This window comes from Mesoplodon bidens, assembly GCF_964165515.1.
Source record: "Mesoplodon bidens genome assembly, chromosome: 2".
NCBI classification, from domain to species: Eukaryota; Metazoa; Chordata; class Mammalia; order Artiodactyla; family Ziphiidae; genus Mesoplodon; species Mesoplodon bidens.
Window position 1 is genome coordinate 131495458 of NC_138177.1, and position 26538 is coordinate 131521995.

Genomic DNA, 26538 nt, shown 5'->3' on the forward strand with positions numbered 1-26538 from the left:
GGTATGAAAAAGTCTTTATCTTTGTTTTAGAGACATTTTCACAGAGTATAAAACTCTAGGTTAACCATCTCTTTTATTTATCTATTTAACCATGGAAGAATGATGGTCTTTATTTTCTTCAGAAATAATTTCAAACTTACAAGCACGTTGCAAGAATACTACCAACTCCCATATGCCCTTCACCCAGATTCCCCAATTGTTCTTTCTTTTAAGCACTTTAAAGTTGCCATCCATTATCTCCTGGCTTCCAAGTTTTCTGACATGAAGTTATTGGTTGTTCTTATCTTTGTTCCTCTACATGCAATGTGTGTGTGTTTTTATCCTTTATTGCTTTTGAGATTTTTCTCTTTATCACTGAGTTACAGCAATTTGATTCCGATGTGCCTTGGAATGGTTTCTTTGTACTTCGGCTTCTTGGGACTTATTGAGCTTCTTGGTCTCTGAGTTTATATTTTTTATCAAATTTGGAAATTTTTCAACCATAATTATTTCTTCATATATTTTTTTCTGTAAGTTTCTTTGGAACACCAATTACAGGTATCTCACACCACTAAACTATGTCCCACAGCTCACTGAGGCTATTTTTCTTAGTCTTTTTTCTCTCTACGCTTATTTTCAAGAGGTTATATTGCTACATTATCAAGTTCATGAGTTATTTCTTCTTCAGTATCTAACTTACTGTTCTTTCCATACACTGTGTATTTAAAACATTTTTTATTTATTTTATCTCTAGATGTTCCATCGGTCCTTTGTATATCTTCCATTACTTTTCATCACATTCATGACTTTCTTTAGATCCTTGAGTATATTTTATAAGATGTATAAAAGCTGCATTAAGGTCCATATCTACTAATTCTATCATCTCTATTATTTATGAGTCTATTTATATTGATATATTTTCTTTTGGTTATGGATTATATTTTCCTGTTTTTTTGTATGACTTGTCATTTTTGATGGGGTGATGGACAATGTAAATTTTATGTTGCTGGGTGCTGAATTTTGTTATTTTCCTTTATATATAGTTGTCCATTGTTCTGGCATGAAGTTCAGTATCTTACAAATCAGTTTAGTACTGCAAGGTTTGTGTTTAGCCTTCCATATGGGTCTAAAATAGCCTTTATTTGGAGACAAATACAGCCCTACTCCTAAGGCATGACTCTTCTGAAGTCTCCATCCAACGCCCTTTGAATTAAGAGCTCTTGCTACTCTAACTAGCAGGAACACAAACTATTTCTAGCCTCTGTGAGCCTTGTGTGAATTCCAAAACAAACAAAATCATTAGAATCTTATTTTCCTCAAGGCAAACATGACTTTAGTTAGAAAACAATATTACTTGATCTATGCCTTTTCTCCAATGATAACTCTTTGTCCTCAAAAAACTACATACTATTGATATTTCCTTTTCATTCAAACATTTGCCTTTTTCTAACTGAAAACATAAATTATAAAAACAAAACTGTTTATTGTCACAATTTTTAACTTGCAATTAAAATGACTATAAGGGAAGGTGCCATAATTATTAAGTTAAAAAGTAAAAGAGAAAACCCTAATGCTTGTTCATATTAAATTCTCATATCATTTTGGTGGCTCTGTAAACTGCTACATGTTCTTGAGAAGTCACTCTATGAACATAACAAGCATCATAAAACTTATTGCATCTAGTAACCAGACTTTTGGTAACATGTTCTAAGGGAATTCTTGGCCTCCTTTTTATTCTTCCCTTCAGGTAAAATATAATCTAATATGCCTATAGGGAACCTTAGCTCTCCTCACTCTCAGCCCTGCTCAGACCAAGGCCTAAGCCGATCCATGTATCACATTTCTGTGGCCACGAGGAGTGGCAGGTATCAGGGGAAATGGGGGGAATGGGGTAGGTTGTTGCAGGGGTGGGCAAGGGGGAGAGGGAGAGAGAGCAAGAAACAGAGAGACCCCTCCCTCAAAAGAGTATTCTACGTGGGAGCAGAGCCAAAGAAGTGATTGCCTTGGTGGGGGAAGCCCAGTACGTGTTTTTGACTCAAAACCCCTCATTCTGAAGAGAGATGTAAGGGGACGCAGCCTTAAGCCATGCTGTTGGTAATAAAGGAGGATCCAGCAGATTCTGTACTGCAACCAGAAATCCATGGTGAAATGTGAGGGCAACATTCTGAGAGAAAAACTGGTTAAATGAATCATATCCATAAGAGGGAAACAATAAAGAGTATTAAATTCATTGAAAAAAAATAGTTGAGAGAACTGGGTGTGTTTATTCCAAAAATAGAAAACTTACGAGCAGGTGGGAGAAAGACATGATGGCTATTTTCTGAGACTTAAAGGGCAAGTCCACAAAACAGAAGAGCCTTATTTGTGTTGTTTCCCAGGACAAGTGGCAGTACTTTCTTTTCTGCCACAGCAGCATCCCTTGAATCATGTCTTCTACCCATATCCAGAGCCAAGCCTGGATCCTCAGTGTCTGAGCTGATTCTGGATCTAAATCAAACAAAGCATTCGTTGTAGCATCTGGTAGGCCTGGATTTGAATTTCAGCTCTGTCACTTATTGAGTGTGTGACCTTAGGGAGTTTGTTTTTTAATTTTTTCTGTTAAAATATTCTTTATCAAATGGAGATAATTTCTCATTTTCTGGATGGTTTTGCAGACAAATGTAAAAGCACATGGTAGGTGTTCAAGAAATTCTGTTAAATGAATGAAAGAAATATGGAATGGTTGAATATCACAAGGTGCTAGATTTAAGCTAGAAATAAGGAAGATTAGAGCTATTTGAATGTTCCTGAAGTACTGAGCTTCCTGTCTCTAAAAACATCTAAGCAGAGATTAAGCAAAATTATTTTTTAAAAGGAATTTTCCTCTTTGTCTAATTTTTTCCATGTCTTTATTTTATTTTTTATTTATTTATTTTTATTTTTTTAACATCTTTATTTGAGTATAATTGCTTCACAATGGTGTGTTAGTTTCTGCTTTATAACAAAGTGAATCAGCTATACATATACATATATCCCCATATCTCTTCCCTCTTGTGTCTCCCTCCCATTGTCTCTATCCCACTCCTCTAGGTGGTCACAAAGCACCGAGCTGATCTCCCTGTGCTATGCAGCTGCTTCCCACTAGCTATCTATTTTACATTTGGTAGTGTATATATGTCCATGCCACTCTCACTTCGTCCCAGCTTACCCTTTCTACTTCCTGTGTCCTCAATTCCATTCTCTACGTCTGTGTCTTTATTCCTGTCCTGCCCCTAGGTTCTTCAGAACCTTTTTTTTTCTTTAGATTCCATATATATGTGTTAGCATACGGTATTTGTTTTTCTCTTTCTGACTTACTTCACTCTGTATGCATGTCTTTATTTTAAAAGGGACATTTCTTATGCTCATTCTAATGCCAATTCTCTCTTTAACCACTAGATGGCATTCAAGGTTTAATCTTTGGGGAATAAAAAACTAGCATTTCTCCTTAAAAATGCATTAAATATATAATTATGTAAACCTACAAAAACAATGTTTAACTTCAATATCCCTGAAAGGATAGCATAAGCATACATTAAGTTAATGTACTCAGCATAAATATTTTCTATATAATTGGAGAAATTGGAATCAAACATAGCTATGCTAGAGGAAGATCACATATTTTTGTGAGTTAAAACACACACTCAAAAATCAGACACTACAGGAACTTAGAAATAATATATATTAACTCCTTAATTTAAAACACAGTACAACTAAGAGTTTATTTTATAAATATAAGAATGTTTTATGTTGGTAGTTGATATAACACATGCTAATTATTTTATATAGAAGGAAAAAGGAACTAACATTGTTTAATAATAGAATTTAAGATTGACTGAAAAACTGCAAAACTTTTCCACAAAAGCAGACTTTGTGCTAGCAACTGGGTGGGCAATATTTTTACATTTACCTGAAAAACTTAAGCTTTTAATAAGCACATTTTAATGGCAGATATGAAATAAAGTTTTAGTTTTCAAAAACAAAATGTGTTCATCAATAACTGGGCAAGTTGGTTAATCTCCTTGTGCCTCATGTTTCTCTCATTAGTAAACTACAGATAGAGCTACCTCTAGTTTTCCACGATTTCTGTACAGAAACCTAGGGGTGACAATCCAGTTGAAAAGGGAGTCTAGGAAACTTCTCTTGAAGCTATGTCTGTATAATAAGGGAAGTGGTCTGACTTGGAGTGTAGGTTGATTTGTTGTGTCTTTGAAGAAGGCTGATAGATAGTCTCCTGGGTTACACTTAGAAGTATAACTGTCCACTCCACGGTGTGGCCAGTATTACATTAGGAAATGAAGGGAGAATGCCTGGCACACAGTAGGTGCTTTGCCATATTAGTTCCGGTTTCCTTTGTATAGATATTTCAAAGTAGGGACAAGGGCAATATTCTTTCCTGAAGCTACATAGAATGTAAAACTTCTCCAAATTGATAACTTTTATTTAGATAACTTGCTGCCTGACAAAGCTTAGACGACTGGCATTGTTCTTTCCATGATCATATTAGCAATAACTGGTTATAGGGTATGATGTAAAAGTAGTGTTATATGCACTTAGGTAAGGATAGTCAAAAGAATAGCTTCCACTGTTTTCTGACTTTGTATCTTTCACTTTCTCCTGAGAAAATAAATATGAACTATTGATTAGATTCTAGATTCATATTCTTTCCCATGTCTTGGTAGAAATAAAGTATTTGCATGAATAGCCAAAAGACCGGCAAGGCAATAGGAAAGAAAAAAAGGCCTTAGAAATGAACGCCAAACCAAATGATCAGTTAATGAATATTTATGAGTTGCTTATAATGCCAATGAGTTCCTATTAATACTAACTAAAAACATGTGTAAAACTTAAGAATTTGCATAAAATATTCATGACAGTCATTTATATTTCCAGTTTTCAATCACTGTTCTATGACTATACCCTTAGAATACCCAAAATATAACCATAATCTCTACATTAGAATGGGCACCTTCATTTTACTTTTCCTAAAAGTAACTACCTTCACATTTAATCCTCCTATTAAGTGGGGAAACAGGGTTAAGTATGCATCATTCAAGAAACACTAATTGAGTGCCAGGTACCAGGTTAAGTGCAGAGAATACAAAGCTACAAGAACAGTCCTGCTCTGGTCACGCTGCATGAACAGATGAATCTCCCCACCACAGGTGCTGAAAGAGACAGGAACAGACTGCTACAGAAGGAGAGGATGGGGTGACATGGGAGCCTGAATCATGGACCATTCCACAAAACACAATGGAGTTGGATCTTCATGCCATCCTTGTGGAGCACTTTGCCAGGCTGAAAAGATGACAGGACGGAGAAGGGAAAAGAACCAAGGGCATAATGGGGCTAAAATAAATGTGGTTATGATAGGTGTTGTTTTCTGGTTTCTAGACTGAGAAAATTTCACAATTTTTACATTTCTATTTTTATTCTCTGAAAACGTTGGGGGACATGGGCTTTTGTCACCCCCCTCCTTGGGAACTAATATTTATTGAATGTCCACGTGCCAACACTATGTGGTTTATATATATATATGATCTCATTCAATGATCAAATGCAAAACAAGTTTGCAAGGTAGGTAATACCTCCTTTGAACAGATAAGGAGACAAGTTCAGAGAGGGTAAGAATTTCTCCAAGATCTATCTGACACTACAGCCCATGCCCTTTCCCATGCTGCCTCCAAAGAAAGATTTTCCATGTGAGAACTGAAGGAAAAGCATGAATAATAGCAAACCTCGAGTACTGTGTATGTATTAGTGTATTTAATCCTCACAATCTCCTTGGGAGGTGGGTAGAGTTATTACTGCCATTTAACAGATAAGGAAACTGAGGGACAAAGCCCGAGGTCACAGAGTTGGTAATTGGCAGAGCCAGGATTCAGATGCAAAGAGTCTGGCTCCTGTGTCCCTGCATTTAAGCGCCCCATGTTCCACCTTTTAACTCAGACTGAATCCTAACTTGAGACCCTGCTGGGAAAGATATCCCAGACAGAAAGCACAAAGCGGTGAGAAGATCTTATGTTCCCAAACAATAGTGGAGGAAAAAAAAAAAAAGAATTTAGGGTAGCTTAAGAATCGGGTCTTGATTGATGAGGGGATGGGAGGACAGTAGGAGGAGGGGTATGAGGTCGGAGAGATATGTCTCTCTTTTTCCTGAAGGCTCTGCAGATGAAAGGCTCTCAATTTGCATTTTCTGGGTTTTTTTAAAGGGGACATTTCAGCGCGAGGAAAGTTTTCTCTGTTTTCAAATATTAAAAACAGAGAGATGCAAAAGGTATTATATTGCATGTACACATAGACCAATTACTCACTTGCATAGATTCCCAAACATTTCCTACTTGAAACTCTGAATTGACCAATTTGCTATACCTCATGTATTTTGATGAACATGAGACTTTTAATAATTATTTAAAAAGAAAGGGCCTCCCTGGTGGCGCAGTGGTTGAGAGTCCGCCTGCCGATGCAGGGGATACGGGTTCGTGCCCCGGTCTGGGAGGATCCCATATGCCGCGGAGCGGCTGGGCCCGTGAGCCGTGGCCACTGGGCCTGCGCGTCCGGAGCCTGTGCTCCGCAACGGGAGAGGCCACAACAGTGAGAGGTCCGCATACCGCAAAAAAAAAAAAAAAAAAAAAAAAAAAAAGAAGTTGATTTCACCATACTTTATATTTTTGCATGCTCAAATATTTATGCTGTAATAAAATTATGTAGATAAATGTAATATCTTTTAGACACTTTATTTAAATAATGTTTAAATTAATGTTTTGTTATAATCTGATCTAAATATATTCTCATCAACCACCAGATGGCATAAGGTGTGAGAGTTTTATTCTGACAGGGTCACCACGCACATGATAATTTGACCTATAACTTCAAAATAATGTATTTAGGAAAATGTTCTAGCATTCAAACAGTTCACAGTTATTTCAGCCATATGGAGAAGTGGGTGGATAAGTTGAAAATGACATGGTTCTACTTTTTCTACATTTTGGGGTTCTGTGGGATGCTGGCCTTACATAATGAATCAATAATCAAACAAATAAAACAAAGCAGTTCTGTTAAAGGAAATCAAAAAGGAAGTCATGTCACAGCAAAATTAACCTTATATTCTAAGTAGGTTTCTTTAAACGAAACTTGAAACATGCCTTCAAGAAAAAAACCATGCTGACACTTCTTCAACTTCTCCTTCATAAAAACTTTTCTACTGCTTATAATTTACTCTGAAAGCAGAAAAGTTTCTAATGCAAAAGCTCTCCTCCCCTTTGGCTTGAAGGAAAGTTGCTGCAGAAATCAACTGAAAAAAGAATATCTAACCAAAAAACCCAATCTGAACTATGATATTAAAGGATAGGAAAGTCTATTTTAAGAGCCTTGATTTCTACACAAATTCAAAATACAGCACATTGTTTTTATTAATCCTATTATTTTCATCTAGAAAAGAGGTCACAATGCTAACAAGGAGCTAATAAAAATGATGTAAATACAAAAAATAGGAACTTTAATTCCCCTAGCTTTGTGGTGGCACATTCACTGAATGCTTTGTAATAAGCCCTCCAGAATAAATGACCACTGCAACACAGCCAGTACGACAGAGTTGAGATGGAATCTGTGCTCTAACATGATGAAGCAGAAAAACTGCCTTTAGGAGTCAAGAGACTGAAGATGAGATTAAGGTCCCTTCCTTAATGTGGTCCAAGAGTCAATCATTCCAAAAGATATTGTAATAATTTATCTTTGTATTTAATTACAGACTTCCTCACTAGATTTAATATATTTGGTTCCTGAGTGAGAAATCCATCTGTGAAGGAGGAAAAGGTGTTTGGAACCATGAGAAGAATGAAATACTAACTGGTGATATGTAAACAGGTTGGTTTTTCTTTTTTCCTGTTTCTAAGTTCTATTTTGATAAGGTTAAGAATGGAAATAAGAAGATTAATAGGAAAGGTATTGTGGGATTCCTTCACTGTGGTTCATGTTCTATCCGCACCTTTGGCAGCTGGTAGATAGCAAAGCTGTTTCCCACCTGGGTTCATGGGAAAGGACAAAATGATACTTCTTATTTTTGTTCTTATGTTTAAAAGAAATCCAATGGGTTTCTTCTGATAGTTCAGTTAGTAGAAAGTGAATAATAGATATTTCAAGTTCATAGGATAATATTCTAGACAGTTAAAATTACTTACTTTAAACCCCATTCTTTAGGTCGTCTTAGCTCATTTTTCTTCCATTTGTAATACTCTCCAATGAAATTTGGATCTTCAAGCACTGAAATTAGAATATTTTTAAAAGGAGCTATGCATACATTCTTTAATAATAGTTTAAAGTTTACAATAATTTATTTCTCCTTAAGTTAGTATGTGGCAATAACACATACTATTATCGTTCAAGTCACATTACGATCCTCAGACACTCTCCAAATTTCTTCTTTTAATTTAAACTTTGTGATACTGGATATTGCTTGAAACAGATTGTGACTTTGTAACTTATCATGATAATGATATTTGTTTATATATCATTTATAGAAACGAGGATAGTTTTAAAATAACTCATACAGAAACTGATACCATAGTTTAACAAAATTCTAATGCAGCACTTCAAGTGAAAAAATAAAATCCTGGAGTTTGAAACTGACATTACAGATCTTGATCTTCTACAAAGCAAGAATCTGCAACAGATGATCATCCAGCCTCTAAATGAATCCCTTGTCTCTCTTTTTTTTTTTTTTTGCGGTACGCGGGCCTCTCACTGTTGTGGCCTCTCCCGCTGCAGAGCACAGGCTCCGGACGGCTCACGGGCCCAGCCGCTCCGCGGCATGTGGGATCTTCCCAGACCAGGGCACGAACCCGTGTCCCCTGCATAGGCAGGCAGACTCTCAACCACTGCGCCACCAGGGAAGCCCCCTTGTCTCTTTGTTATTGGGAGACTGCCAGTTTCATTGACAGTTACCGAGGTCACAATGTCCTTCCTTAATCTGAGGGCTGTGAGATTCCACTGCTCCTCCTTCTGACCTCCTCAGCAATTCTGAGTAAATTTATCCCTCCCCTATGGAAAGGATCCCTCTAATATTTGAAGATAGCTCTCAGGGCAGCCTCAGTTCCTTCAACTTTTTCTTAAGTCATGATTTTCTAGAGACCTAACCATCCTCATCCTGGTGGTGAACCTTGTTGATATTCCTATTAAAGTTTTCATCCAGAACTGGCTCAGAATCTTGATTTTATATCAATAGCAAGATGCAGGTGGGATTGCTACGTCCCTCGATCTGTGTGCTGGACTTCTCTCAGTTTAGCTCAGATATGCATTAGTATTTTCTGGAAATCACATTATACCACCGGCTCATATGTTTGTGGTTAATTATAAGCCTTATGCCTTCAATCAAATTCACATAAAATTTACAGAAAACCTACTATGCTTAAGCACTGGTAGTTTTTACACAAAATACTATCAATCCAGATCATTCACACACGCACATATATATCCTTCCTTTTCTCCCCGCTCCCTCCCCCTGCTCGCTTGTGTGCTTTCTCTCTCTCTTTCTTGCTCTCTCTTCTTCTAATTGTCCTGGGTTTATAGTCCTGATCTATTTAACCAACCAGATGCTCCCCACCAGTCCTGTCCTTATCTGGAGCTTACTTCTTAACAATGATAAATTAACCCCTTCCAGCTTGATGAAATTTGTCATTGATAGAGAAAACATTTAAACTGAATAATTCTCCTTTTCTTCTATTAATATTACATGATTTTCACCAGCAATGTTCCAATCTATTCTTTATCTTCTTCAGACACACACAAACACACATACATACATATTCTTATAGACTTCATTAATACTCTTTATTGTTATTTGGAATATATTCCTTCTTTCCTTTAAGGAAGCAAATCTGTACTCCCCAGAGTTCTTAGTAGGATTCATTATTTCCTTTAGATGATTATAATAATTAATATTAATAGAATTCTTACTATATATGGGGGTACTTGTAAAGTAGATATGCAGTGCTTACCATTATAATACCCACTTCACAGATGAACAGACAGACACAGAAAGGTTGAGTAATGTGTTCTCACATGTACTATTCATTACTACCTAAACAAAATTTAAAATTTATTTGATGTTAAGTTCCCTGACCAGGTATTGAACCCAGGCCATAGCAGTGAAAGAGCCAAATCCTAACCACTAGGCCACCAGGGAACTCCTGAAATTTACTTGATGTTTCTATTCAAGGATAATCCATGTCTTTCCTTAATTTTTTGGAATTGCCTTTCCTACACTTTCTATTTGAATATGTATGGCAGTCTCTTCCTTATATATTATGAAACCCCAAATGGCATGATTATCTTTCCTGAATACAGTAAGTTCCCTACATACGAACCTTCAAGTTGGGAACTTTCAAAGATGCGAACATGCATTCGCATGTCCAATCACGTAAGTTAGTTCATGTGTCTGGTGTACACTGTCACATGCGTGCATACTCTACAAGTGGTTGTGCTTTTGTGTATTTTTTGTGTACTTTTGGCGTAGAGTACAGTAATACAGTATCTTTATTTCAAGCCCAGAATGTCTGGAGACAAGCATAAAACCAGCAGTATGTAGCTGATTGTGTTAGTTGGGTACCTAGGCTAAATTTGTTGGACTTATGAACAAATTGGACTTACGAACACGCTCTCAGAACGGAACTGGCTCGTATGTACAGGACTTACTGTATTCTCATTTCTTTTATATTATTGACTCATTTTCTCCAACGCTTTCTCTATTATCCAAGAGATGAAAGATGCCACGGTATCTGTACAAACTTTTAACACTTCCTATTTTATCCCCATAATTTTTTCACTCATCTGTCTCCTACCATCTGACTGTAAATGCCTCAAAAAGCTTATCATAATACTTATGTTCTTGTCTTCAACAAAGCCCATTGATAGACATAGAAGATGCTCAGTGGATGATGTTGATGGGAGGGAAATAATGAAGAAATGAGGACCAGTGAAATTTTGTCAGAACTTCTTGAAGTTAAAATCCCCCCATCACTATCATACCTTGCCCTTGTGGCAGTTTTGTAATCTGTGTAGAAAAGCATCCTCTACTGCCTCCGTAGTATATTTCTTCCTTCCTTTCCTTCTGAGGATTACTGGACATTGCTTCTACTCTGCTTTTTCTATGACACACCTATTGTCCAACATCTGTATAGGTTGATCTGAAAATTTTTTTTTCACTCTGGGACTGTTGTGTCCAAAGAAATATATAAGCACTAACTTACCTTGGCATGTTTTATTTTCACATATACTATCTTATGCTAACCATAGAGGAACTTAAAATAGAGTAGAATATTTTTGTCAATGAATAGAAATGAAAAATGAGGTACAGAGACTAACCTAAATTAGGTTAAATGACTAACCTAAATTCACTTAACTGTGTCTGCAAAACTAGTATAAGGCTAGGAGTCTCTAATTTCTGATATCAGGTTCTTCCCACTAGGGCTTTTCCATTGGCTTGCACACTGTAACCACCTGGGCAGCTGTAAAAACTACTACCCCCTGGTCCTGCTCCCAAAGATCCTACTGTAATTGGTCTGGGGGTACACCCTTTACATGGGAATGTGCACGAGCTCCTCTGGTGGCTCTAAGGAGCAGTCAAGACTGAGACCACTGCATTAGAAGTTGATGATACTGCTTCTTGCATCTAAATGCATTTCTGGAGACACTTGCCCTCACTGCTGGCTCAAAGACTCAAGGAATGAAAGTATCCTAAGGTGAAAGCAAACATTCCCATGATGCTTCAGGCTGTTTGGTCTGTCCTGATGACAGCAAACAAACATCAGGAAACCTCCGCTCACTATTACAGGGTACACTGGCCTGAAGGAATTCTTTTCGTATAACATAAACATTTCCTTATGGGGATCATATTCTGTCATTAAGGTGCTGTTGCCCACAGCCAGATGTATTGGTTTGTTCCCTGCCAAACTTTTAATTTGCCATCCTTTAGTGATGGACAGAGAATAGTGGATCATCAGTACATTCTCCCATATGATTGTCTATGATTATGAGCAAATCATTGTAATTACTGAAAACGTACTGCACATACTTCAGAGTTTGAATTTAAATCTCAAGTTATACAGAAATTACAATTATATATCATATTATGGAGGCAATATAATATAAAGGAAAGAACAAATATGGAGTCAGAGGACTTGGTTCAAGTCTTTGGGCCACAGCCCACTTGTACTAATAAATATTAGCCACACTTACTGAGCACTCACTATGCACTAGGCACTATTATAGTGCTTTAACATTATGATGTATGTTCTGTGATTATTCTCATTTTACAGATGAGAGAACTGGGACATAGAGAGGTTAAGAAACTTATCCAAGGTCACACAGCTAGTAAATTGCAGAGCCAAGATTAAACCCTGGCAATATGCATCCAGAATTTACACTCTTACCAATATATGATATTCCATGTGTGACCTTAGGTAAATTACTTAGCTTCCTTTGGTCTTGGTTTTCTCATGTGTAAAACAGAGTAATAATAATGCCGAGCTCATTGGGTTGATATACAACTCTGCATGACATATACTAGGTGTTCAATAAATATTGGTTGATAAGTGAATAAAAGGACAATAAGATTGGGATGATTAAAAAAATACAGATTAAGAGGTACAAACTACTATGCATAAAATAATTAAGCTACAAGGATATACTGTATAGCACAGGGAATATAGCCAATATTTTATAATAACTATAAATGGACCGTAACCTTTAAGAATTGTGTATCACTATGTTGTATGCCTGGAACCTACATAAGATTGTACATCAACTATACCTCAATTAAAAATAAACAAGAAAAACAATACAGAGTATACTCTGTAAACTGTGTTATACAAGAATAAACTTACTAGTATTATGGCATACATGACTATGTATAGATTTGTGGCACAAAGATATGCAATAGAGTTAATACTAAAAATCATAACATAATCTTACTCATCACTATTTGTAAAATAAAAAGCTTTTAAAAATATGCACAAGAGTTTAATAATCTTTCCAGTGATAAAAATATAACTGTAGAAAATGAAGTTATTAGAAGTCCCCCCTTTATTTCTGAGTAGTTAAAGACGCATTCTATAATCTAACAGCTTCATCTTTCTTATTGCCAGGAAATTAAGCCATTAAAAAAGATAGTATTGGATCTCATCCAGCTGAACTATCCAAAGACAAAATGGCCAGCAGCACATGTAAGGTTTACATTTACTTTTTTTAAATTAAGTGCTGGTTATTATTGAAGGAAAGCTTTTGAAACATTCTTATGACAAATCTCTGTAGGAAAGAGAGGCAGAGTGATTGTGAAATCTTGCACCAAGGGCTAGAATCAAAGTCTCTGAAATTCTTCTGGGCTAGAGGTAACCATTTCCAGCTATTGCCTTCACAAAGAGAAATGAATTACATACTAGGTTAGTGACAGATGTAGAAACAAGAACCAACTTAAATATTTTGGTGTCAAACTCTTTTGAAGAAGAAATTACAGCCAGTGATACTTCATTATTACTTCCATTTTAAAATTATTCTTTATTATAAGACAATCATTTCTAAATTTCTTTGTTTGGGCATGTGCTTCTGTTTTTTTCCTAGCAGTGTGGAGTTTCCAAGAGCCTTCATATATTTACATGTTATCCCATAAAGCACCATCCTATAACAATCTGTTTGTTTTTTGGTTGAAGGAGTTGGACACTGAATCATTCCCTGGAGCATGCCAACTGCCTCCTGATACCACATCTGTTAAGGGTTATCACCTCCTGGAACCCATCTGAGCTCCTCAGAGCCTCTTACATAGCAAGTACTCAAGATGTGTTTGCTGAATTGACTAAGAAGCACTCAATCAAAATCTTTTAAATGAAGTAAACTTTCATGTAATCTGGTATCAAAATCAATAAAACTCTTTTACACTGATAGTGTTGTTAAAGACTACTTCTTAAAGCACCTTGAACAAGTTATTTTTCTTAATCACTAATCTATGAGTCAGTGAGGAAGATAATGTGTAATCACAAAATAACTAATAACCAACATCCTGAAAGAACAAGTAACTTCTTAGAAATTATTGACCTCACATTTTTATATTTATTAAGCTTAGTACTCCTTTTTGCTCTAATTTGTGTCTTAAAACTAGATATGATTTTTTTTTCTGGGTGATATTTTGTTCTCTTAAAACCAAGCAGTAGACTATCACAATGATGAGATGAAACACGATGAGACCACAAATTAAGGCAGTGGTCATGGAGGTGGAGTAGAGGGGAAACATTTGTAATGTTGCAGGAGATAAAATCAATAAGGCTTAATAAGGGAGATAAAGAGGACTAGGAAATGTCTATGATTCTGGCTTGGCAAGTAAATGCAAGAATGGTGATCTACACTAACCAAGAGAGGTAATGAAGGAGGGAGAACAGGTTTTGGAGCAACATAATGAATTCACTTTGGGACATCTTGGGTATGAGGTGCCTTATTACACAGTTGTAAATATGCATTCAGAATTCAGAAGAGAGCCTGGCTAGAGATGAGGCTTTAGGAATTACTGGCATGTGGGCTAATGAAAATCATAGTGATGGATGAGGTCTCTCAAAGAGAGCTGGGCAGAGAATACTGAATGAAGAAGTTATTGCTAAGGAAAGAGGCAGAGGAGCGCTTAGGAAGGTAAGAGGAAAACCATGGATACGTGGTGTCTTCTAACTCAAGGAGAGCATAGCCAATAGGATTTCAAGTAAGATAAGGACTAAAAAAATGTAATCACTGAATCTGGGAATTCAGAAGTCACTGATAACTTCAGAATGTACCATTTTGCAGCACAGCTGAAGCAAAGTCGTATTTCAGTAAATGTGTGCAGACTGGCTAACCTACTTTGATACAAATAATGAAACAGTACTCTAAAGATTAGATTAAATGGGACCAAAAAGTTGTCCAGCTCTCCTATTCCATCTTTCTAGTTCTTAATGTATGATGGTAACAGATGATTTTTCCTTCGACTGATATAATTGAGCATCCCCAGGTTTTCTTGCTGTCTTTCTACTTAATAATATCTCTGGCTTTGGGGATAATTGTGTTTAGAACCAAAAAGTTTCCTCCTGCTATGAAGGTTTCCTTCTGGGGTAAAGGGAGTAAAGTAAACCTCAAAAGATGGAGAACTTTGTCTTTTATTCGTCCAATTGCCTATCTTTCCTTTGGGCTTTTAATCAGACTTCAGTCCAGGACTCTTTACAAAAGAGGGACTAAATGAACAGTTGTTGAATGATTAGTATATAGAGCCAACAAAGAAGTTTATCACCCTCAGATTCCAAATATGTGTCAATTAGTCTTTGAAAGCAAGACAAGCTGAGAATGTTGAGATTAATATACCATCCCACTCCCCGCAAAAATAAGACAAGGTTAGATCACCTTACATGGAGTTCTGTAATATTCTGTGGCTTTTGATGTGGCTATTCCAGACCATGTCTTGTAGTAATCATTAAATGAGACTGATTTAATTGATCTGAAAATACAAAATAAGATCAGACAGTGAGTAGCATGAAAGTTTGCTTTTTAAAATTATTTTTATCAGAGTGGACTCTTTCAGATACCTTGTCTCAAGACATTAGGCTGATCTGCAAATTCTCACATAGTTATTTCTAACAAATGAATCTAACATAATTTTCCACTAATACATGCAAATCACAAAAAAAGGTCCGTCCAAACCAGTTTTCTATAATAAGTATAAATGTGCATCCATGTGTATATTATAAAAAGGAAAATATAGGTTTAAGATAACTGTGCCTTTCGTGACTAACATTGAAAAGAACTTTAAATAAAACATCATAGCTGTACATTTTCTCTTTCTACGGTAAACAACTTTCTTAAATTTCTATGCCAAATTTGAGTAAAATCACCTTTATTTTCTTTTTATTATGAGGAGAAATGAAACACCAGAATTGAGATTAGTTTAATTTTTACACAGAATCTGGCCACTTTCAATGAGGAAAAATAAACAACTCTTTTCTAATATTACTGCCAGCACATTTCCTCCCCTGCGCTAATATTACCAAATCCTAATGGGAGAGAAAAGACTGTTACAAAGTATTAAACGGGACCTATGAAACAGTCTCTTACTCTTAAATAACTGCATTTCCAATTTTTTTCTTACAATCTTCTTGGATGCAGAGATTCTCAACACTCCACAAACAAAACATTACTTTCAGATATTTTTCAGACATGGGAAATCATCTGTTAACTGACTTAAACAGATGCTTAAACATCAAATGTAAAAGACTTTATCTCTGTTTTAATTTTAAATTCCTAGCTCTTTGGAGGAAGAAGCACATTTTCAGTTATAATAGGTTATTAGCATTAATTTTTATAGGTAAATCATAGGTGCCTTAATATCTGGCTCAATTTTGAAATTAATGGGGGCAATATCTAAATGGGTTAATGCATTCATTTATTTAAATGATAATTACGGACACCTAATTTTAAGACTAACATTTTTCAAGTGTGTTATTGCTTTTGTAATCACACTTAAGTAGAAATCTGAAACTTGGTAAAGATAAATTAATCACTACTATTATTGCTTCCAGAGCTACATGCGTGCTTTATACTACTAAATGATATACTAAACTAACATTAATTTGCCAATGAAATGTTTCAGCATTTGGCAACGGAGGTATCAAAATGAAAGGTTGCATTATATCTCCTGCATGAAAAAGCTTGTGATCAATTTGCTGTCACAGATCATTTAGCAGACAACAATGACCCAAGAGGAAGGAAACTGTCAACATACTGTCTCGTGAAAAAAAAATACACCATCTTCAGGCACAATCGTCTCCATTGTTTTTTGTCTATTTGACGACGACCCATGACCCTCTCCCTTCCCAACAGTGTCCTGTTCAATTTCAAGCTATTAGCCTTCAGGGGCTTTCTTTTTTTCCCCTAGAATAATTAAAAATATTACCCTAAAAGGTATAACTTTAGTATAGTTTGAATATACAAAACAGAATGCCTCAAACATTTGGGAATATCTGCACTTTCAATTCTATAAAGGAAATAGCCTCTTAAAATAAGAGAACAGTAACTATTATTCAGATAAACTATGAAGGGATGTATACAGCATAAAAAATACATGTGTTTATAGTTTCAACCAATAACAGGAATTTATTGAGTATTATTGTTGGCATTATGAATATGAAAAAGTAGAAGACATAATTTTAAACTGAACCTCACAGCTTATTATTATCCTGTTGGGAAAATAAGATATATATCTGAACTAGTAAATAGAATAGCTTTATATATTAACATAATAAACTTACATCATTTAACATAGACATTTAGAGACTACAATGACAGATACTTCTTTGGCAGTGGCAATAAGCAAAAAAAATTTGGAGGAGGGAGCTATAATTTTGTTTTGGAGCCATTAGGGAAAGAGTCCCTGGATATGGACCTGGGACAAAGGAAGGAGGCATTTTAGGCCAGGGAAGCAGTATTAGCAATAGCTTAGATGGCAAGGAGCATGGTGTGTGCAGGCCTACATACAGAGGATGTTGGGGGAAGAGGTGAGAGTAACAAGATAATTGACTAGAGAGTTCCAATTTCAGAGGAATTGGAATTTGATAAAAATAGGTGAAACTAGGCAATGCTGGGTCTTCAAATTTAGGCAGAGAATGGATTAGAGTCGATTCAGTAACCTTGATATATTAGGTGATAGACAGTGATCAGAAGTTCTCAAGTAAGGCAAGTAAAGTATGAAATCAGTGATTGAGTAAGAGTTTTCTCTGGCATTAGCACGCAGAGAGGATTATATGAGAGATTAAATGTAGGGGGACCAGTTAGGAAATAAATTCAGTAACGCAGGCAAGAGATTCTGAGAGCTAATACTAGGGTGGGAGCAAAGATCAGGAAGGGGAGGAGATGAATCTACGAGAATGCTAAAGAACTGACTGAACCAGTTGCCTGATAGGGTGTGAAAAGTGAAGGAATTTGAGGGTCAAATATTCTCCTAAAACCCAGAAGACCACTTAGTTTTGCTATTAATAGAAAGCGCCTAGAGAAACTGAAGTAAAATATGAGTTTAATTTTAAACATGGGTTGTAGGTGGTGACCTTTAGGAGTGTGACTGAGAAATTGGGACTGGAAATAAGAAATTTAGGTCAAATCAACACAAAGGTTGATAGATGATGCCATTAGGGAAAACAAACTCCAAAAGAGTAAGTAAGTGTTTAGAAAAGAGTGAGCAGAAACCAATTCACAGTTAAGGGGGGCCTGTGAAAGAAGCCAAAAGGATCATTAAGGGAAGAAGAGAATCATGGCAGTACTATTTCATGGAAGCAACATCCCAACCATCGCCAAAGCCTAATGACTAAATTCTTAAATATCTCTGGATATTTAGTCACGTATTCAACAGTATCATGACTAAGAGCACAGGCTCTGGAATCAGCTGGCCTGGGTTAAAACACTCTGGCACCATTTCTTATTAGCTGTGTAACTCTGGGCAAGTAGCCTAACCTCTCCACGTTTCCAGAGAAGGAACTTTCTCCAGTGGTGGTTGTGAACATGCATAAAAACAGCCAAGGAAGGGTTTAGCATCCCTCAGCACTCAGTGTCAGCTGGTCTCCTCAACTGCCTTGGATAAGTACCTCATCAATTTTCTCCTGTAAACTCTAAACAGCTTCCTAATTGTTCATCTACCTCAGTCTCTCCCTATTCCAGGTTATCATGCCTCTGTTTGAAGGCCACAGTTGGTAAATACTTCTATAGGATGACATATAAACAACTTTTAAATAGAACTTGAGGTTCTTCATCATCTGGCCATTTCCAATCTTTTCTTCCGTCATTCTTCTCCACATCCAGAGGCTCCATCACATGGAACTTCCTGGTGATCCTGACTGTACCACAATATTACATTTCCATGTCTGTGCAAGCAGTTCTATTAGAGAGTCTTTTGCCCTCTGTGCCTGTCAAAGTCTTTCTTATTAAGGTTCAGGTACAATAAAAATAATACAGACATGAAGGTTGTCACAGTGGATATTGTGGTTGCCTCCCCGATAGCTGTTCCATTCTTCTCCCATTCTGTACATGCCCTGTGGTCTGAAGGGACTGACCCCATCCCTGGCTCTAAGTCAGTTGAGTGATAACTAGTTTACGGACAGGAATCTGACCTAAATAGCTCCAATCAGAGTGAAACTTATTCTAGCTTTCTAATACATCTTGATCTCTGAGAGTGTTGATCCTCTTTGTTCTTCTTCAAGATTGCCTTGCTATTCTAAACCCTTTGCATTTCTAGATACATTTTAGACCACCTTGTCAGTTTTCAGAAAAAAATAAGGCTGCTGAGACTTTGACTGAGACTGAATTGAATCTATAATCTGGGAAGAGTTAACACTATAAGAATATTGAGTCTTTCCCAAGCCACAAACTTTGTATATCTCTATTTCTTTATGTCTTTTAAAATTTCTCTCAGATATATTTTGTGATTTTTCAGTATGGATGCCTTATTCATCGTTTGTTACATTTTGATGCTGTTGTAATGGTATTTTTAAAATTTCATTTTCTATGTGTTGATTGCTAGATATAAAAATATAGTTGATTTTTAAATATTCATCTTGTATCCAGGATCCTTGCTAAATTTACTTATTAATTTTCAAACTTTCAAGCTTTGTATATTCATTTGGATTTTACTATGTATATAGTTGTGTTGTCTGTGAATAAAGATGGTTTACTTTACCCTTTCCACATTTTATAACTTGTTTTTTTTCCTTCCCTCATTGCACTGGCTAGAACTCCAGTACAATGTCAGATAGAAATGGTGATAATGAGCATATTTGTATTGTTCCTAAACTCAGGAGAAAAGCACTCAACATTTCACATTTAAGTGTGAGGTTAGCTGTTGGATTTCTGTAGACTCCTTTTATTGAAATAAGGAAATTCTCTTCTATTCTTAGTTTGCTGAGAATTTTTATCATGAATGGGTATTAAATGTGTCTCCTGGATTCACCTAGATAAGTCTATAGTTTTTTTCCCTTTATTTGGTTAACTAGGTGAGTTACAAGGATTGATTTTCAAATTTTAAACCAACCTGGTTTTCCTGAAATAAAGCCCACTTAGTCATGATGTATTATCTCTTTTTATGTATCAGTGGGTTCAATTTGCTAACATTTTGGTTAGGATTTATACATTTCAGATTTAAGAGGTACTGACCTATAATTTTCCTTTCTTGTAATGATCTCTGATTATGGAATCAGAGTTTGGAAGTTTGGTAGCATACTCACTGTCTCTATTTACTGGAAGAGTTTGAATGCCTTTTTAAAAAAGATTTTATTTGAAGTAAATTTAGATTTCTAAAAGAGTTGTAAAGTTAGTTGGATACCTTCAAAAATCAACTTTGTTCATGTTTAATTTACATTCAATAAAATGCATAGATTGAGTACAGATTGATGAGTTTTAATAAAAGCAGACCCCTGCATAACCATAAGCCCAAACAAGATATAGAATATTTTCATAAGTCCTGAAAGTTCCCTACTGCCCCTTCCCAGTCAATCCCCCTTGACACTTTGGGTAATCACTGATCCAATCTCTATCACCATAGATTAGTTTTGCCTGTCCTAGAACTTCATATACATTGAGTTGTACAGCACGTACTCTTTTTATAACTCTGGGTTTTTTTTTCTCAACATAATGTCTGCATTATTATTCCATGTTGTTGCATGTATCAACAGTTCTATTGCTGAGAGTATTCAATTTATAACTATAACACAATTTATTTATATATTTGACTGTTGAATATATAATGTTGATTATTGATGGACATTTTTATTGTTTTCAGTTTGGGATATTATGAATAAAGCTCCTATGAACATTTGTGTGCAAGTCTTTTGGTGAATATATACTTTCATTTCTCTAAGATAAATGCTTTAGGAGTGGGTTAGAGGGCAGGCGAATGTTTGACATTATAAGAAACTGCTAAACTGTGTTCCAGACTGGCTGTGGGCATGTCAAATGGTACAACAATGTACACAGCAATGCAGGAGAGCTACAGTGCAATCACAGCCTCATCAATAACTGGGATTGTTGGTTTCAGCAAGTGGTGTGATCTTCCAATCTCTCCCATCTCAGTAAGTCACCGCAGTACCCATCCAGTTCAAACTACAATCTAGTAATAACCCTTGGTTCCACTTTCTCTCATTCCCCACATCAATCAAACTAAGTCTTGAATCCATCCAATTCATCCACTTATCTCCCTCTCCATATCTATGCCCTCAGCCCTAGCTCATACCACCCCACCTCTCCCCTGGTCTACTAAAATAACCCAATAATTCTTCTCCTTGCTTCCACCTTAGATCCTTCACAATTGATTCCCCACATCGCAGTTAAAGTAGTCCTTTTAAAATGTAAATCTGATTATGTCTTTCCCCTTCTTAAAAGCTGTCCAGCTGTGTCCCGATTCCCATTGCAAGGTTAATGAAATGCAAATTCCTTACCTGGTTTATAAAGCTCTAAGTGATCTGGCCCTGTCTACATCTCTTACTCGATCTCCTATCCATCTCTCCTTTCCCCCTTGCTGTGTTCCAGCTGCAGTGGCCTTCTTTCCGAGCCTCTAACACACCACTCTCACATCCAATTTAGGATCAATACCCTAGTTACTCCCTCTGCCCAGAATCTCACTGTACCTGTTAAGACATCACTCTCTCCCAACTTTTCACCCCCCTTTTTTTCCTTTCATTGTCACGAATCTTGATTTTTCAAGATAACACCATTTACAAGTTTATCTCACCATGGCTCTCGAGTTGTTTCTGACTAAAGTTATAGTTAAAGTCTTTCTCCCAGAACCCAGATTTTATAGGCCTGTGATCAGTGCTGGATCCTTATGGTGCCGTCTGGTTACCTTGCTGCCTGTCTGATGAGGGACTCATTGCCCCAGACAAAGAACCAAAGGGCCAAAGTTTTCTCTCTGTAATGGGGTTTGCCCTTCCTCCTGATGCTGCCTGAGACAGACCCCACCACTGCTACTGGCTGGTCTTCATCTGAGTGCTAGGGGACAGACAAGGTCAACGTTCTTCCTGTCAGGTCCCAATTAATCATTCTGTCGGTTTTTCTGGGTCTTCTAATTCTGAGCTTCTAACACTTCCAGGCACAGAGCCCCTTGACATAACATTGTCTCACATTCTGGGACAGAGCCCCAATCTGAGGGCTCCTTTTGATTTCAGTCCTTTGGAAACATTTTACTATTATTAATCCACTAAGAGGATCCTTGTTTTGGAGCATGTATAGTATAAAACCAAGATAGATCAAGTATTATGTCAACACTAGTAAGCTGGCTGTTTTCTGCATCTGATTAACTATCAAAATAAGGCTGATGGAAATGCCAGAGAAGCTGCAGAACCTACACCTTGTCCAGGTGTTCAAGGCTGAATTGATGTCACATTGTCAGGTGGTCTCCCAAGTGTACAATGGCTTTAGCCCTAACTCTCACCATTTTCCTCCAGGACTTTATCTTCTCCTAAATTGCTTGGATTTTTGTGATCTACAATGGTTGGATCTATAATGTAGACAACATTTTTTTTCCTTTTCAGAAATAAAAACTAAAAGAATAGGCAACTAACATAGTTACATCAATTTTAATTCAATAGAGTAGAAAGAATTCAAAATTCTCCATATTCTTCCTGAAAACATCATTTTTAAAAGGTATTGGAAGGGAAAATATATTTAAATGAAAAATAATTTTTCTAAGTTAAAAAAATGAAGATACAATTATGATAGAAAAGACAGTTTAAATCAATAGTTCTTTTAGTGTATAAATTGGCAAAAAATTGTATAAAGAAAAACTTACCTGTTAAATTTATCTGGCTCTTTAGGTGACTCAACTGTCATCTTTTGCTGTAAAGAAAAATATGAAAAGATTCTAGTTTACTTGGAAGACTGAATATATGGCCTTATGTGCATTCTTTCCAAAGCCTCAAAAAGATGGTAAGAAAGGAATAAAAATAAGGTATAAAACCTCAAGGAGAGCAAAAGAAAGATGGCAAGAAAAATTTTCAAGATGGAAAGCAGATGTCAAGTGGTAACTATCTTAACAGGCCATAGAAATTTGAAACCTAACGACCTGATGAGGGGAGGCCAATAAAAAGCAATCAGATTTACACTTCAGAACTTGAGAAACACTCAGGAATTGGAGGTACCAGATATCTCTGAAAACTGACAGGTATAGCATGGACACCAAAGACATAGCCTTCATCCTATGCAACCAGAAGACCACCACTGCCCAGGCAGGAGGGAGTATGTCTAGTTCTGGAGAAACTGAACCAGAGAGATTCAGGAGATAGCAGAACAAGAGTATGGTAAGGGACTGAAGGCAGGGAATAAATCAAAAAATCGTATTGGATAAGAAAGATTCCTTATTCTCGCTCTTTGTCCAGCTCCTAGAGTGTAAGTAGTTAACATCTCTCTCTTCAGGCATAAGACTGGAGGATTTGTCTCAGAAAAAATAGTCAAGCTTAGCAAAAGGTAAGGTCAGGTCCCCACTGAATAACCCTATAATGAAACAAAACCATCAACAAGTCTAATCTGTATCCAAAATTTCCAACCTTTTCAATGAATGATTTTCATTCATCGTGTGTCCATCATACAGATGCATAGTCAAAGATCAGTAGATATCTGAGTAAAGTCATTATCATGAATGATGACAACCAAAACAAATAAGCAGGAAGAAAATAGGAACTAGGAACATACTTTTCTGGACATTTTCCAGAATACAGAACAAAAAAACAAAGAGATGGATAATAGGAGAAAATAGGTTTTAAAAAATCAGAGTAACAGATCAGTAGATCCCACGTCTAAATCTTTGGAGATTTAGAAGAGAGAACAGGGGAGCTGGATGGGGACAGATATTATAAAAGAAATCATATAAGAAAAAAGTCCAGAACTAAAGAATTAGAGTTTGAGATTTAAACAGCCTATGAAATGCCCTACATGATGAATGAGGAGGAAAAAAATTTTCAGACTAAAATTTAACCAAATTATGAACATATGAGAGTGGAAAAAATACATTTTTAGTCATGTGAAGTAATAAAAGATTTAGCTCTCATGTACTTGGAAGCTCCTGGAGGAAGTTTTCCAACAAAATGAAGGAGCAAACCAACCAAGAGGAAAAGGAGGGATCAAGCAAGAGCTCCAGTCCAAGAGGCAGACCAAAAGGTCACCCCAGGATCCCTACGAGAGAACTGCCAATTCAGAAAAGGAGGAGGCACATGAGTGCCTCAGCAAAGACGTCTTCCAGGGGAAAAAATGAAACTGACTGAATAACTGGTGGTGTGTTTTGTTTGTTTGTCTTTACAGCTTTGTCAGAAAGTTTAGGGGAAAAGTAAATGGTAGATATTTTTTAAAAATCCAAAAAACAAAAACAAGGGAATGAAAAAACAGGCCATTTGTACAAGAAAAATAATCATTTGTGGCTCACCTATGATGAATATTTACTAAGTCATATCAATGTAAACAAACAATACTAGGAGAATGGGGGAGAGAAAACATAAGTGGAAATGGCACATAAAAGCTAAATCTTTATCTTTCAGAAGAAGCCCATAAGTAATACCTAAACTGAAAATCCCAGAAATTTCGTACTGAATAAACTTAGAAATACAGTGGTGAATTCCAAAAGAAACAGATAAACGTGTTGAAAGCTGTTGGTACCTTGTTGGGGTGGGGACGGCTCTCAGCCATGGAAGGTGTCGCTTCCAAGGTCTGCTATATTTCCTTAAAAACTGATTGGTGTTATCTGTCCTTTAAAGCTATGCACAAATATTTCTTTGATAGAAAATAAATACTTAACATCTTTAGTTAAAACAACTTAGAGACTTTGCTGAAAAGTTCCTGGAACATCTGGTGCAGTGAAATACATAAAAGGACAAAAGAGGTCTGTAACTCCAGCAAACAGATCCATACAGGCCATCCTGTTAAAGTCAGGTTTCCACATCTCCTGACATCTGTAGATAGCAGAATATCTGGAGTAATACTGTAATCATCAACAACAAAACTGGCTCTGAATGATGGTGCTAAGGCTCATGTTCTTTAATGAGAAGCTACTGGACTAAATTTCTCTTTCTCCTGACATCAAGAAAGAATATTTTCCAAAGGAAAGGGTATTCCTATACCTAACAACCAGTACTCCCTTTAAGAGAAAAAAAACCCAACACCTGAAATCCTATGAGACATCACCTGCTTCAACTGCAGAAACAAGTTCCTCTAAAATTGTTCTATTTTTAAGAGAACTTAAAAAAAAAAAGTGAACAAATTGAGAACTTAAATTGAAGAAGAATCAAATGCTTATCACAACATCTTCCTAATTGCAAGCAGGATGGGATGGATTTGCACAATCATCAGGGTTTTTTTTAAAGTACCTAATATGAATTAGTTGTATAATCTCCCTAATATTTTTAGAATTCTTCTCTATTCTTGTATTTTGACTGTCATAATATCTGTCAGTAATTATATTATAGTTTTATTTAGAGAAGAATCTGAAACTTAGTAGAATGATTCTTCTTTAACAAAAGCTATAGGAATACACACAGGGCTAAGAGAAAAATTATTATCTTAGGCTTGGCTACCATTATTCAGTTTCGTTATTTTTATATTCTTGTATTTTCTTTCAACCAAAGTTTTTAAAATTATGTGAACCCTATGTTTTAAATATCAAAACAAACATGATAAACAGAAAATAATATAATTTGACCATATAACCATATAGAAATAAAAATTCACTAGGACAAACTGGAAAAAAGAAAAGACGTATGAGTTTACAGTAGTTCCCCCAGCCTCCCAGTGGGTGCCTAAAACCACACAGAGTACCAAAGCCTACATATACTATGTTTTTTTTCCTATACGTACATACCTATGATGAAGTTTAATTTGTAACTTAGGCACAGTTAAGGGATTAACAACAATAACTAATAATAAAATAGAACAATTTTCACAACATACTGTCATAAAAGTTATGGGAATGTGGTCTCTTTCTCTCTCAAAACATCTTGTACAAATTCAATGTCTTTTCCATCTTAACTAAAGCTCTTATGTATTGTGGCCATATCTTTTGCAGTTCGAGGTACAAAAGCAAAACTAGCACAAATTTCTTTTTCTTCACAGTTTCATGGATAGAAGATTCGTTCTTACAACCTCAGGTATTATTTTTTTCTTTCCTTATTTAGTTGAGAACTTTCACCTTTTCACTTAAAGGAAGAACTTGTGACTTCTCATTGGCATATCTGAACGGCCAGTGGCACCGCTCTTGTGCTTTGTGGTCATGATTAAGTAAGATAAGGGTCACTTGAACACAAGCACTGCAATACTTCAGATATCAGACAGTTTATTTGATAACCCAGATGGCTACTAAGTGACTAACAAGCAGGAGATGTTGGACAAAGAGATGATTCACATGCAGGGCAGGATGAAGCTGGATCGCAAGAGATTCTACCACACCACGCAGAATGGTGCCCAACTTAAAACTCATGAATTGTTTATTTCTGGAATTTTCCACTTAATGCTTTCAGACCATGG

The 26538-nt window shown here is 36.2% G+C and overlaps 1 protein-coding gene across 1 annotated transcript in view; it reads right to left on the reverse strand.

Moving 5' to 3' along the window:
• Positions 1-8173: 8173 nt before the first annotated feature.
• The window catches only part of UBE2U (ubiquitin conjugating enzyme E2 U), a gene marked incomplete at both ends in the record, with an annotated part of 40472 nt that continues 22107 nt past the window's right edge, over positions 8174-26538 (reverse strand). Inside the window, 4 exon segments of the mRNA XM_081225673.1 lie at positions 8174-8259; positions 15411-15499; positions 22823-22855; positions 22857-22869. Coding sequence (XP_081081799.1) covers positions 8174-8259; positions 15411-15499; positions 22823-22855; positions 22857-22869 — 221 coding nt within the window.